The 15,621-nt window shown below is 38.9% G+C and overlaps 1 protein-coding gene across 1 annotated transcript in view; it reads right to left on the minus strand.

The window, feature by feature from the left end:
• The window catches only part of LOC149835440 (S-adenosyl-L-methionine-dependent methyltransferases superfamily protein), a 46,643-nt gene extending 31,863 nt beyond the window's left edge, over nt 1-14,780 (minus strand). Inside the window, exons 1-5 of the mRNA XM_090009584.1 lie at nt 14,486-14,780; nt 4,773-4,831; nt 4,539-4,589; nt 2,698-2,839; nt 1,537-1,622 (exon numbers count right to left, since the gene is read on the minus strand). Coding sequence (XP_089865710.1) covers nt 1,537-1,622; nt 2,698-2,839; nt 4,539-4,589; nt 4,773-4,831; nt 14,486-14,780 — 633 coding nt within the window. The remainder of the gene's footprint in view (nt 1-1,536; nt 1,623-2,697; nt 2,840-4,538; nt 4,590-4,772; nt 4,832-14,485) is intronic.
• Between the last annotated feature and the right edge of the window lie 841 nt (nt 14,781-15,621).

Below are 15,621 nucleotides of genomic sequence, written 5' to 3' on the forward strand. Positions count from 1 at the left end.
TTAATTTTTATTTTTTTCTTTTTTGCACTCTCAAAAAGTGCATTGGGGGTCTCCCCAATAGAGTCGTTGGGGAGCCCCCAACGGTCACAATTGTGACCGTTGGGAGCTCCCCAACGACTCCTTTGGGGAGCCCCCTCTTGCCTCCTTCCTTCTTGTATAAATAGGGGTGTTCCCCCTTTGTATTTTCTCAAGCTTGAGAGTCTCAAGCATTTGCTTTTATATATTGAAATACATGCATTATTGCATGTTTATTATTTATACACTTTTTGTGTATTTTGTTCAAGTGTTGTGAGAGTGCTTTCGTGCACTTCTTTTATAAGGTTTTTATGCTTGTTTATGTATTGTCTCTTCGTAGACAACTTCACACATACATCTAACCAAATCTTCAAAAGCCAATGCAAACATGAAATCATAAATCAAAATTTAGATGACCAACATGTCATCCAAATTAATCAGCCAGATCAAGCAGGATGACACATTTGATCATCGAAAGCAGAAACTATTAGCCAAGAGTTTAATGCAAAACATCACAATAAGAATTCCAACAGAAAACCAAAGGTACCATTTGACCAAAATATTGAAATAAGTGTATATTACAAGGGACCCTCCATTGCATTCGGTGACTGAGTATGTGAACGTATCTGTGCAGATTGCCAGCATATTGTTTAGTGAACAGACAGATGTAAGCTAGCCATATGCTTTGCAACTTGTTGAAGGTTATGGAACATAATAGTGTCCTATCTCCTAAACATCGGCCCTAGACTGACATTGGATCATAATCACATCATTTTTAGATGAAAGAGTTAACTGTTTGTGTTATAAAAAAAATTAAAAAAGGTAATCATTTGAAGTTTGGTCCATGTTTAAGGAATATAGGGACCTTGATAAGTGCAAGGGTAGAGTTGTCAAAGCTTACTGAGGAAAATGTCACAAAATGTGGAATAAGAATAACTGATTATTGGACTGGTGAATGAGCTTGAAGCAGCTCAATTGTGTTGTGAATCAGTTTTTTGAAGCCTTTTTCTAGGGAAATGGAACTGATAAAGAACCACAATGATCCCATAAAAGAGAGTGACTGCCTGAAGATGAAAGTCAAGAATTCAATCGCTAAGAAAGAGAGAGAGAGAGAGAGAGACTCCAATTCTCATCTTGCAGAATCTATTAACGCCCAACGGCAAAGCAATAAGAAAATTTGAAGTTGATGGTGTTCTGTAGAGGACACTGATTCAATCCACTATCAATCCATTCAATATTTCACTGATTTCTAACAGTTCTACTTGCATTGATGTGCTATTCCCTACACTTTCAGGTGCTAAAGTAGCTGAGGAGAATAAGTGTTTTCTATCTCTTGCTTGCAAATGTATAAGTCAAGAAACCAGTGCTTCAGGCCAAAGGAGAACGAAACATCCGGACTATTCATATGCCAACACTCAAAATTCTGATATCCAACAGCATGAGCCCCAATAAACAAGAATATAAAATCCAAGATTGAAGCAAATGAGTATGGCATTTAGAGGAGAACCTACGTGACATTACCTTGTATCCTTTCTCCAGCTCATTCATAGCAGTATCTACATCCATTTTCAGTGTATTAACACGAACATATCGAAGGCTTGGATAATCTGCAAAGAGGGAAAAAAAACCATTTACTAGAACTGGCAGTTAGAATAACATAAAAGCTCATCAACATAAAAGAATGACAATGAGACCAACACTTGATAGCATTTCTGTTATCAATAGTGTGAGATTCTCAATCAAACCAAAGTGAAAAACTAAAGAATGTAGATTCAGAGGCATCGGCGGTCTAGAAATCAACCGGCCTTCTTTCAAGAAGTTTACAAGGCATGGAACAATATTTTTTCATGCAATTTTGTTATAAGCTTCCTCACAAGCATGAATACAACTTTCCCCACCCATATGTCATGCAGACAGACATCTATTGTAAAACTTCCTATTAATCCAAATCTCCAATATCATAAATGAAATGAAATTAACAAACCATTCTTCAAGCCAACCCATCTCTGGTGAATCAGAAAAGCACCATTGGATTTTGAAAATCACATTACACCAAGAATATTATCATATATGAACCTTCCAACAAAAAATAGTCAAACATGAAAAAAGAGATACGAAAAGTAAAAAAATTATACTTTGGGATAGGAAAAGTTGAAAAAAGAAACTTTTTATCTTCTCCTTCACAATTTGCAAAGATGTTTGCAATATCAGAGCTAAAAATTCAGGTTGTACAAGAAGCCACGCCAAACACAATAACAATATATATTAATTGTTTCAAGCAGATTGTTGATAAGTGATGAGCCCATAAGCCAAAAAGCAACTATGCAAATGCATGCATAGAAATTGTACTATATGCTGAAAAGGAATTTACCTAGTGTAAACCAGTGCAAGCATTTGTACGATGCCAGAAAAAATTAGAGAGTACCAACTAAACACATGGTAACATGAGATAATTTAGGTAGAGTTTTAACTATCATTTCAAGAATTGCTACTATTTATTGGCATCCATGTCACTTGTAATGCCTACCTGGTTTCCAGAACTCCAAATGCACAGCTAACCTTTTTATAATTCACAATTAATAAGAAAATTGAAATGCTAATTAATACATTTATATCATATTTTTTCTAAGCTTAGAATGTAAGGAAGCATAATCTGACAAGATAGAATAGTTTAGAACATACCAGGACTTTTAATATCGAGAACTAATAAATCTCTATAGGATTTCACATTTTCCTTCGCACAAAGCTGTGCCAAAGCTAACTGTAACATGTCCTTCTTTGAAAGGAGATAATTTTCTGTGACACCCACCAAAGTCATAGCAGCCTGCAGGATTCAATACAAATATAAATTCAGCAACCCCTCAAATCTGTAATGGCAAAAGAGTACTGAAAATGTAAAATTAATAGCAGAAAATCACTGGACAGTTAACCAATAACGACAACAGACTCCTTCCTACAAGTCGTACTTCCCCTGTAAACCCTAAAATTCAAATCCAAACATATTAAAATAAGTATTATAAAGATCAATAAGTTACCGGATTTGTGAAACTGCTTTCTTTTGTGTATAACGAGAATTTATTGTACAAAGATGTTATAGGAAAGATTTATGCCAACAAAGAAACAAAGGCCAGTCAGTAAAATTACTATCAAAATAACAATCTGCAAAACGTCAATAGATTTGTCTCCCCATCCATTTGGAAGCATTCAAGTATTATTGCAAAAACTATAGACAACTTAGTGATAGACCAGAGTTACCAAAAGTAACGATATAGGGAAAAGAATGCTTCCCAAAACACGAGGGGAAGTGCATTTCCCTAAAAGGGTAAACATGTTTACTTTGCAAAAGGAAACACATTTCCCTTTTCAGGAAAGCATGATTCCCATCTAATAAGAATCACTTTTCCTTAGAGTAGGAAATGAATTCCATAGTATGGGAATCCCTATAGACTATGTCACATAGACATTTCACTTAGCATGTGTATCTTGTGTCGACACGACACAAGGAAACTTCACAAACACAACTCGACACTTCATGGAGATAGTCGAATGAGTTTCACACACGTGTCATTAACTTTATCTATTTTCTTTTATGATCTTATTTACCTATTTCATATTCACTTGAGTTTTTTTTCTTTTAAAATTTGCCATCAATTACATTAAATTTCAATTTCAAAAGTTTTATTCTTTGGTGTTCATAAACCAAAGAATTTGTTACAATTAGAGTGTCTCAATGTCCTTGAAAACCCCATTTCATCCATCATTGAGCTGAAAACAGCAGAGCCATAGTATATCTTATTATGAATTCCTATCCATTTCAATCTCAGGGTTCCAGCCAATTGATTGATAGCACTAAATTCAGGTTTCACTATGGAACCTACCCTTACGCCTACATGTCAACAAGAAGGGTTTACAATTTACCTTGCAATTCATTCGATAGAGGATTCTTCAGGCATTGACCAATCTATCATTTAGTCCCTTCATCAAGAATTTGAGAGTACTTTTAACTAGTTCGAGTGAAACACAAATCCTTTCTTGTGATTAGGTATAGGGGATAGACCAAAAATACATGGTGCACCATGTGAGGTGGACATTGTGTGATTGTAGTCTTACCATCTTCCATAAGGCTGGATTGCCGATGCATATGTTGGTAATGTAGTTACAAATGAAATTAGTAGGATGTGATTTAAGAACACTAGCCTCGTATAAATTTTTTACACAATGTGAAAATGTTTTAATCAGCCCCAAGTCATGATTCTCAAATTTATTAGTCATTTTAGTGAAAATGAAAAAACATGTTTAAGTTCTGAATAAAAGGATCATTATCATGTTTCTGGTATTAGCTTCCCAACACTACAAATAATCTCTTCCTATCAATATCAAAAAGTTGTATCCTAGTTAGCTTTACATATGTGCCACAGAAAGAAAAGGTAAACAAGTTCAAACAGATCTAGTAGCCAATATCAGACTCTGAATTAATAAAACTTGAAGATTATTTAGAGCAAAAGTGTTGAGAAGTATATCACCTGTCCAAAGAGAATATCATAGGCGATTATGTAGACAAGTTCTTCCTGTCTCTGAGAACGAAAGCTAGAAGTGAGTGATAGCAATCAAATAATTAAATCCTCAGATAGGAAGCTTTCTGCATAAGAATTTTGAAGGATAAAGTTTTCAAACTATAATGCAAAGAATGAGTAGAAAACTCATGAACACACTCATTAGCTTTTTCCTAGTCACCAGATACCCTAAAATTCTTATACCTTCAATTTGCCGGTCAAAATATCAGTAGCTGCCAAGATTTTATTCAAGAGCGGAAGATCTGCTCAAGAGGAAATCACCATGCATTAGTTCACAATTTGTCCACTGAAATTTAAAAATAGATAAACAAAAAGAAAATTTATTTGGAATATAATGAAACAGTTAATCACTGTTTGGAATAAAAATAAAAGGCTTTTATGAGGAGGTTGTTGCCATAAGTGGCCCTTCTGATGCCTTTCTGAATTAGGTGTACTTCAGGATTCAATTATACAAATAGTTTTGTCTAAATATGGGGGCATTTTGATGGAACCAAAAGAAACAGAAAAACTTTATGGCTGATGCTAAAATTTGCCCCAAATGATTGGAAAGGAATTGCACCTAAGAGCAGCATAAAAGCATAAAAGGCAAACACAAAAATTGTAGGTTGTTGTATAAAAGCTTAACAAAAAGGATAACCATTTCAAAGTCCTGATTAACTCTTGCAGTTTGGTTTCATAGCAATTCATAGGTATAGCATTCAATAGAAAAGGGAAAAGGACAAGCAAGCTAGCCAATCAAGTTGTATACTTTGTATTAAATTATATTACTAGAGTTTGCATTCTCAAATGAAAACGATTGGAAATGCAGGCATTTTTAGATATTGATGTTGCACAAAGACCACTCACCAATATTCTACATTTGCAATGTCATAACTGAGGTTTAACAGTGAAAGCAGGCTTGCAAAAATTGGAGTATGAATTTAGTCTAGCAAAGGATAAGTGACCTCCCTTGGATAATTCTTGTATCCTACACCAAGTACAAAAGTGTGCCGGTTGAAAGAGATGATTGCATCCATAAGATTCTTCACATGCTCAGAAAAGATTTTCATCAAGAATAAGAAAATACACCAATAGATAAATCTAATTCAAGAAATATTCTCAGCATTGGATTTCTTTGATATTAAGATAAGCATTGATAAACTAAGTTCCTCTAGAACCTCATTGTTCATGAAAATTTCCGATAGTTCATCTATGATGCTGTTTACAAATCAGCTTGAAGAACTCCTCTGAGGATGGGGTCTAGAAGCTTTATGGCTTGCCATCCTCCAAAGAGCAGATTTCATCCCAGCCACCAGAAAAGCGATCTCAAGCTTGTTCCGCAGGTCACTTGAAACTTGAAATCTTTTGCAATATCCATCAGTGAACCCACCAAACCCTATGTCTTGCCCAAGTTACTTAAAGTAATTTGATACTCCAGAATACTTCTCCCTCAACCCAATGGTCTCAAATTCTCATGGCTGGGGTGTGATTATGGCTAATTGAGGCCATTAGGTGAAAATATTGACTACTCTGGTAGCCCCTACAAATTCAGTTAATTCTATCTGTTTAACACCATTTGATTTCAGCATAATTGAAGGCAACAAGCGTATTCAGTTTATCTTTATATGGTTTATGTTATCTTGTCCTTCATCTTCAAACTTTTGTTGCAAGTCTTTCAATTCTGCTTCCCATTCATCAATAAGTTGAGAAATGTCCTTGTTAATTCATGGTATTTGGGAGGACGAGAAGAAGCTGGCGACAGCATGGGAGTTTCAATAGATTGAACGCCCAGATGTCTTGATCCTTGGGAGCTTCTATTGTTTACAATAGTTAGGGTTCTGAAAGAATACCAGCAATACCCTTTAACTCTTTAAAAGTCTACTATTGCATACAGTAAACCACACATGCATACATATAATTACAAACCGAAACAAACATAATATCTAACAGTCCCCCTCAACCTATGGATGGGTAAGGACTATGAACAGTTTGTTCTTCAATCGCCAATGTCAATGTTTAGAAAGGTCTTTAGTGAACAGATTAGCTACTTGATCTTCTTCAAATATGAATTTATTCTCTAGCTCCTGATTCTCAACTTTCTCATGAACAAAGTGCTTATCTAGTTCTATATGTTTAGTCTTATTATGTAGAACCGGATTGATGGACATGGCAACATCAAATGTTATCCAAATATTATGAATTAATAAAAGAACTATGTTGACATGTTCAAGGAACATAGAGATGTCTCCACTCATGAGGGTTCAAATTCTTCAAGCTTCTAACAAGAATATCCAGTGAATCATCAAAAAAGAGGGATCAAGAAAGATTTTGCTCATTTTTTTTAATTAGAACTCCATTTTGAAATAAAATACATAATTTTTCAGGATACATCAATTTAACCTTTCTAGATTGTTGACATCAATATCCATTTTGGGAGGGGAAGCATTCCAAGTAGACCTATATGCAACTTGTACTTGTTGGTAACTAGGAGTGGACAATGGGCTGGGTACCTGTCAAGTTTTTCAGGTAACAGGTCAGGCTCGGACCAACTGTGATGACCTATCCAGAAAAAACTCAGGCCGAGCCCCCACCCCATAAGACATTGGATCGATCTCGAGCACTGGTTCCGGCATGAGTTGGGCCCTTATGGGTCCGATAAAAGTTAATGCTTAAAAAGTAAACTTTTTAAGTTTTAAAAAAGTGTGCCTCATCCTCCCACCTTTTACAGCCAAAACATTTAAAAAAAAAAAGTAAAATGACCAGTTATCAAATCTGGCTAGTATGATGTGACATGAAAGAACGAAAGAGAGACATGTGCCCCTCTACCTCTCTCCTTTCGCAGGAGGTAAACAGTGTTCCCCCCCTTTTGTTTCCTTTCTAACAGATTATACCTCTCTTTCTCTGTATGAATCAAAAGTCGGGGAAGCGGATCCGAAAGGAGCCGACCGGCGGTGACACCGACAACAACTCGAGGGTGCACAAAGGAACCACCATTTCCGTCATAACTCTCTCTCTCTCTCTCTCTCTCTCTCTCTCTCTCTCTCTCTCTCTCTCTCTCTCTCTCTCTCTCTCTCTCTCTCTCTCTCTGTGTGTGTGTGTGTGTGTTGGTCGAAAAAGGGTCCAGTTTCCCTTTTCAAGCAGCTTTCTTACTCAATCGACATAGCCCTTCGACTTACCCAAAACGAGCTTGTCAGCGGGTATCGGCTGGCCTTGAATACTCGAACCCGAAAAGACTCAGGTTGAGCACAAGCCTGAGAAGAGTCGGGTCGGGCTCTTGGCAGTCCTGAGTCTGGTCGAGCCTGTCCAGACCTAATGGGCTTCAAATAGGATCGGACCGGCCCGACCCAATGTCCACCCCTACTGATAACACATGTACCTCTCCCATTCTTTTGGTTGCCCTACCTTCTCAAGAAACACTGCCTGGAAATCAACCACCCTAGGAGCTCCATCAAGACTACCCCTCGAGATAGAGCTTTAAAAAAAAATCAATATGAAAGTAGTTAAGGAGACTAGGATCAAAGTAATGACTGGGCCATTGGGGTTAGCCGAAAGTGAAATCTTTTGAGAGTCCCCACTTGCACATCTGCATGAGCATTTCAACGCGCCAATACTCTACATTCACTTCATTTACTGCACAGCTATAGAAATGTAGCATTAAGCTTATTGAGAGTCCCCACTTGGTTTGAGAGCTTTTATCATATGTTAAAAGGAAGAGGACTCATGAGAGTAGTAACCTGTCACATAAGTACAAGTTCAGGTTCGAGTACGGCAGCAGTATAGTACGACGCTTTTTAAAATTGAAGGTGCAAGGATACAACTATATAGATAGATAGATAGATATACATAAATATATATATATGTAATGAAGTGGATTGAATCCGATACACATGCAAGAACACACTTTCAATCAAGTAAAAATACTTGATTGAATCACGAAACCACCCACACAAGGGTCTACAAACTTGTTATTGCATAGAAGCACTCAAGAATGAGTTGGGAATACAAGGCCACAAGAGGCCAATATATAATACAATGAAGCCAATAGGGTGCAGCTCTACATGGCTGTTGGGGCTGCACCCAACGGTCATAAATATAGCTGTTGGGGCAGCTCCAACAGCTATATGGAGCTGTCCCATCAAATCTGAAAAAGACAAAAGGTGAAAAATGAAAAAGACAAAAAATAAATACATGAAATAAAATACAGAAATGTCAGCCCCTAATGGGCTGACACCTATTACAGAGAAAAGACCGAAATACCCATTAGGGGTATTTTGGTTAACAATAAACACATATATGTATATGTATATGTATGTGTATATATATACACACACACACGTATATGTGTATCTTAACAATATACACGTATATGGGGGGTCTCAATTGGGTTATAATCCAAACCCAAACCTATAGCCAGGAAGGTGCGCTCCTGTTTCCCCTCTTTTCTTGATGAAAAAGAAAAGGGAGGGGTTTGGGTTTGGATTGGGTTTTAATTCAACCCCAAACCCTTACCTCTCTCTCTCTCTCTCTCTCTCTCTCTCTCTCTCTCTCTCTCTCTCTCTCTCTCTCTCTCTCTCTCTCTCGAAGTTCCTCCTCACTACAAGCATTCATGCTTGACCTCCTCCCCACCGGAAAACCTCGCCCAAGGTCAAGGTTGAGGCTTCCAATAGTCGGAATGCAAGAGAAGGGAGTCAGGACAAGGGAACAATAAGGATGTGAGTGTATTTACCCTTTGTCCCAAGTCAAAGGCCACCTAAAAAAATGTATGGATAGTTTGGATTGAGTCAACGTCAAAATGGATCTGACCCGACCCAAACCGCACCGAGTATGCACACGACACTTGCACCCGTACTCAGCCATGTTGACACAGGTACGAAGGGTGTTGTAGCATACCCATGTTAGCAACTGATTATTAACTACTTGAGTATCATGGTGAAAGAGGTATGGTGATAGTGTTATTATATGTAGATGACGTAATCCTCACAAGAAGCTCCAAATCTCTTAAAAATGAAACAAAATTAAAATTGCATAAAGGATTCCAAAGGAAATAAGGGAATTATGATATTTGCTTGGCATTGTCGGTGATAGATCAGAAAAATAAATTAACATATCTAAATAAAAGTATGTAATGGATGTACTCAAAAGGTTCAACAATGCAAATTGCAAGCTTACTGACACGCCATATGCAATGAACAAATGATTATTGAAAGACAAAGGAGAACCACTTAAGGAACCAAAAAGAGATAGAAGTATAGCTAGAATTCTTCAATCTTACATTACATGGCAAATAAATCATACGCAGCTAGTTAAGTATTTTATTCTATAATTTCCCATTATAGTCCATGTAAAACAGTAAAAGCATTGAAAAGAATAATGTTATACATAAAAGGCAGCAGGCATGTTCTTTTTCACCATAGGAAAGATCCAGAAATAAATCAATCATCAATTACCCAAGTGCAAATTGGGCCAAAGATCCAAACACTAGAAAACGAGTCTCATGGCAAGATCAAGCAATGAGGTTGAATACAAAGCCTTCATTGGCATCATCTTGGAAATGATATGGATACCAACAGTAGTTTTTCCTCATATGTATTTCTTTGTTTTGCTATAAAATACTTTTTCAAACAAATTTAATATTTTTATTTTCCAAATTTTCTAGAATTCTTAATTTATTTTAAATTATTTTTTCATATAGCTTACAATATGGGGCAATAAGGTCAACGAATTCATATCTTAAACCCTTTGATACATCATATGATACACTTTTTACAAAATTGATAGCACTATGTACATGTCAAGCATTGCATGCAAGGTAGACACAGACCAAGCCCATGTCGGAGCACCAAGTGTTCACTGGGCCAGCAAAATATAAGACCAACTATGCCCAACTTAGATATTATTAGGCTTCTTCTCAATCATGCCAGGTCTAAAGCAAGCTAAATTACCTATATCAATGGGCCAATTGAATCTAAGTATAGTTGTAAGCACTTGCCAAATACTTCCTAAAGTGGGCTTGGGCCAAAGACAACCAACCTCAAGCCCAATTCTAAAATACCTTATACTAGGCACCTGAAGCTCATTGAATTATGCGGCTCAATGTCTACTCTTACCTGTACACTCATAGTGTATCGTCCTCTCTCACTACTCCTACAATGGAGTACCAAATCATCATATGTATAAGAATGCTGACATAAACATCAATGCAAATAACATTTTGCTTGGGGTAACAAGCACATGCATCTCCCACATGCTGATAAGCATAAGCATGTGCTCAAAGCACAATTTGGACCTTTATCATTGCACAAATGAAGAGACCAAGAGTCCAGTGAAACGATGGTTGTCATTCTTTTCTTTCACCAACATTGTCGACAAATCATGCCGGATAGTAACCCATCACACGGCTCTCTTGTATTCTGATCTTAGTGCGACATGTGCAATATGCACTGAAGATCCACAGATCTCAATCTGCACATCCCCTGAGCCTTTCAATGCGCCGATACTCTTCAAAAGTACCACAGAAACTTGGTCACACTTTATCGTACCGTCTCTGACCACCATTACCAAAACTATACACGAAACAAGGGTTCTAACTTACAAGCCTGCTTTCTCCTTTCACTGCTAACGTTGATTCATGTTGCTTCCCTCTGTGTCTCTCACAGTCCTCTCCTGGTTCTTTTGGCCCCGTGGCAGAGCACCTATTAGCAAAATTATCATTCCAGATCGTCCTAAAGGCATGCTCTAGTGTCGATCTTGATCATTCCCTTTATCAAGTCAAACCTAAACCACACCAACTATGGCTTATTAGTTTTCAGTGCTAACGACTTCAGACATGTATCTCATGGGCAAGCTGTAACGCTCCCCCCATCGTGGGGGGGTTACGGAAGGAGAGAGGGACGACGCCCCTTCCTCTCCCACGAAGCAAATCGTGGGAGAGAAAGCGGGCTGCCCCCAGTTAATGCAGAAGGAGGGAGGGGGTAACCGACCAAACCCCCCATGGCTATAAAAGTCATGGGGGGGGCTCCTCTCATTTCCCTGTTTGATCACACGAGGAGCATAGAGGGAGCGTGAAGGGAGAATCGGGAGGAGTGTTGCAGCTGTCGTCGGTCGCCGTCAGGTAAGCATCTCCCTCTCGCTGGTTGGCTAAACATGGGGGTCGCCGGCAACTTCACAGTTGCCGGTGAGTTGCAACAAAATAGGGACAGGGAGAACCCTGTCCCTGCTTTGCGATAGAAGGAGAACGACAGAGGGGTTTCCTCTCTGTTGTTGCCTCTCGTTGGTTGTCTAAACACGGGGGTCGCCGGCAACCTCACAGCTGCCGGCGAGTTGCAGAAAAACAGGGACAGGGAGAACCCTGTCCCTGCATTTCAATAGAAGAAGGAGAATGATTGAGGGATTTTCCCTCTGCTGTTGTCAACCACTGATGACGAAAACGGGGAAGGGAGGACCGCCTGCCGCAAGGAGGCAGGAGGTCTGGCCGCTGCCCTCATCACCGCAAGCACCGGCCCATCGGCAGAGGTTGCAACAGTTCGACAACAATGATGTTGTCGGAACTGTTGTAGAAAAAAAAAAAAGATGAAGTGGATAGGTGCGTTGTGACAGCAGACCGTATTAGTCTATACGGGCCGAGTCGGGTCCGAAGTAGTTAGCAGACCGAGTCGGGTTTGTAATGGTGGATTGTTTCGGCCCAGAACAAAGGTAGACCTAATATGGGTCAGACCGACTAAGTCTAGACCAAGACAAATAAGATGCGGGTGCGATTGATTTATAGAGTGCGGTGAAAAAATCAAAGTAGCAAAGACTCGATTTTTCCATTACAAATTGGATTCGGGTTTGGATCTCAATTTGGACCCAAAACTCAAATGGATTCGATTAGACGACCTGATTTAGATCCAGACAAACCCTTTTCAAGCAGGTTTGGATCAAGAATACCGAATCCATGATCCAAATCATAGTTGAGTTGAGGACCTGAGTGATCAAATGTTATTATGAGTGTGAATCTTAAAGTAACATGAAGTAAAGATGACATAGAGGTCATTGAAAGAGCAAAAAGATCATTTTGCCCTTGATATGCCTACAAAATATACAAGGCATAGCTAAGTGCCCGAAGTCAGATCCATGTGATTCTTGAATCCATGGATTCTACTGCTTGGGTAGAATCTATTAGTAGGGGATTTGTGAACAAAATGGAGTCAGAGTTTGACAATTAAGTTTAATAGTGTTTTGGTAATTTTGATGATACGAGGTATTCGTTGTTTTCAGATCAAGGGTTGCAATTGGAAATTAAGCGTTCCAGGTAAGTGAACATTTGCAAATTCCTCCTTAGTTGATTAAAACACATGCTAATTAGTTTAGGCATCTTTATATATGATTCTATGTGCTTTAAATATGTTAGTTTTGTTTATTATAAAGAGACACTGTTTTGCATGCCTAGGAATCTATAAAGTTCAAGTGCAATGCTTAAACCTGATCATCATATTTTCTGAGTTATGAAATAAAAGTGGCATGACATGATTGCATGTATGAGATTGATGTGTTATGTGAAAATTGAGGTAGAGTTCCAGAGTCTCAGGGTAGGTATTACCTTGGGAAATGTCACGCTTATGCCTTGGGAGGGGCATTGTAAGTGTCGTGAATTAATCTGTAGTGGGTTGTCATCCTTAACAGTTCAAACATGTAAACATGTGTTAAAAGTAATTAATGGATATACACTGAGGATTGTATAACGCACTAAATTCAAGATGTGAATGTTGAGTAAAAGTTGTCTATAGGATGACCACTCGGTGTGTGATGGGAACTCTACTAAGAGGCATGGTCTAGGGTAATGTTGAGGTGTGTACCTCGTGAGTAACCTGGGAATATCTCAGACGTTTCTAGGTGACCCTTAGGGGTTAAAACATTGTCCATTAGACACATGTAGGATGTAGCATGAACCACGAAACCTTGGGGGCAGGTATAGCTCCTTGAGACACCTTGGGGGAAGGTATAGCTCCTTGAGACACCTTGGGGGAAAGTATAGCCACCCTGGCTCTTCGGCTAACTACCGTTTGAGTCCCTTCGCTCCCGGCTTGCAACCGGCGAGCTGCTGCAGCACCTGTGTCTGTAATCTGGGCCGGTTTGGACTACGTTGTTTGTGAGTAGGTTCATAAGTCTGACCAACATTGTAAACTCTGAGTTGTCTACATGGGTTGCTACGCCCGAGGAAGCTATGTCCGGAATAGCCGATTAGAGTAGAAGAGTTGTTTGAAATGATAATAGAGATGCGGTAAAGGGGGTAAAACTCATAACTAACATGTGTGCATAAGTAGCAAACTAAACTAAGACTAGGAGCTTAGAGCTCACTACAGTTGCAACGGTCGTTTCTATTTGTAAATGGAATCTTATTGTGTTATAGACTCACTCCCTTCTTTTTATTGCAACTGTAGGTTCAGGGACTGCAGCCACCACTCACAGGACTTAGTACGACTCAGCCACATCAGAAGTATGATTTTCTTTTACTTTTGATGCTTCTTTTGTCTTTGGATGGTTATGATATTGTAAATGGATGTATGGACCTTCAAGTATTGAATAAAAGAAAAAAAATTCTTGCACGATTTTTAACTGTTTTTTAGATTATTGAGTAATTTCCCTCTCAGAACTAACGTCCACGAACCCGGGCTCGAGAGGCCCCGGATCGGGTCATTACACAAGCAACCTTTCTTCTTCTTGCATCTATGTCGGCACACTTTTGTTGCCTTGTAAATCATCATAAAAATGCGCCCATAGATTGTTTCAACGCCAATTTGAGTCCTATAACTCCTGAGTTATCCTCACCCAACACACCCTTTACTGCAATGCATCATAACAAAGGTACCATCTACCGCTGAGCAGATGAGTAGCTTCAATCTTTCCTAATACCAGACAAGAGAGAGAGAGAGAGTTACGCTTGAGGGTCTGGCAGACGAGGGCGAAGGTGGCCTTCTTGTTCCTGACGGATGGACTGTAGACGAGGGATTTGATGGAGGCAACGGCCTTCTGCTGTGCGTCCCCACGAAGGACGATCCGCAGCACTCTCGCTGCCTCCCTTCGAGCGAAGTAGGACGAACGCTCTCGCCCCTTCACCTCCCCAACCCTCCCCTTCCCACCACCGCCACTCCCAATCCTCCTCTTCCCACCACCATCGCCACCGCCGCCGCTTCTTCTTCTTCTTCGGTTTCTACCCTCATCTTCCATCGGCATCTCTGAGCAGATCAAATCAATCCAGTGGAGGGAAAGCGCAAGCAGCTCTGGTTCGTGCTGTTCTACCGTGCGTCCGAGTTGCCTTTATATTTACGCGTAACTTGGGTTTTGGTGCGGAACCGCCGTGACTTACGGCGATGCGCTTAGGGCTGACAGATAAAATTAAACTCCCAAACGAAGGCTTTCCGTACCGTGGCGACTCAAAAAAAAACAATTTGGACCATCATGAGTTAACGTTTGGGATTATCATATTTGTACCCAAATTTTTTTGTTAATTCAAATGCATACTTCATTTGTTTTTTAGTTAATTAAAAGTAGAGTCAATAAAAAATTTTTATTGAAAATATGTTGATCGAAGTATGAATCGAGATTTTTTTATTGTTTTGTCTTTTTTCTAAATCTCACCGTAATCAACGATGCAAAGGCAAAATCATTTGAGACCTTAAAATCAAGGGCTCATAATTATCATAAATACTTGAACTTCCAAAAATTATATTTTTTTGTCAAAAGTATATGATCTAGCAATTAATTCTTAGCAAACGGACATGGTCAAATTTGCAAAGAAAACATTAAAATTACCTAATCCACATTTTGATAGATGTATTTTGAGTAAACATACTATTGTCGTGGGCTTATTTGGAAGCACCGCGCAACACCTGGTCATTCCAATCATGTCAGTCTTTCGAGTCAAAGAAGCAACACAAACACCCCGCACGAGGGTATACAATCACAACAAAGCACGCACAATCTCAAAGAGAGTCATAGAGAGAGAGAAAGTAACTCATATTCATAAGTTGCAAGATTACACCATGAAAGCAAAAAGGGGGGGAAGGGTTCCGTA

This window comes from Nuphar pumila, chromosome 6 (genome assembly GCF_984573655.1).
Source record: "Nuphar pumila chromosome 6, dmNupPumi1.hap1.1, whole genome shotgun sequence".
Taxonomy (NCBI): Eukaryota; Viridiplantae; Streptophyta; class Magnoliopsida; order Nymphaeales; family Nymphaeaceae; genus Nuphar; species Nuphar pumila.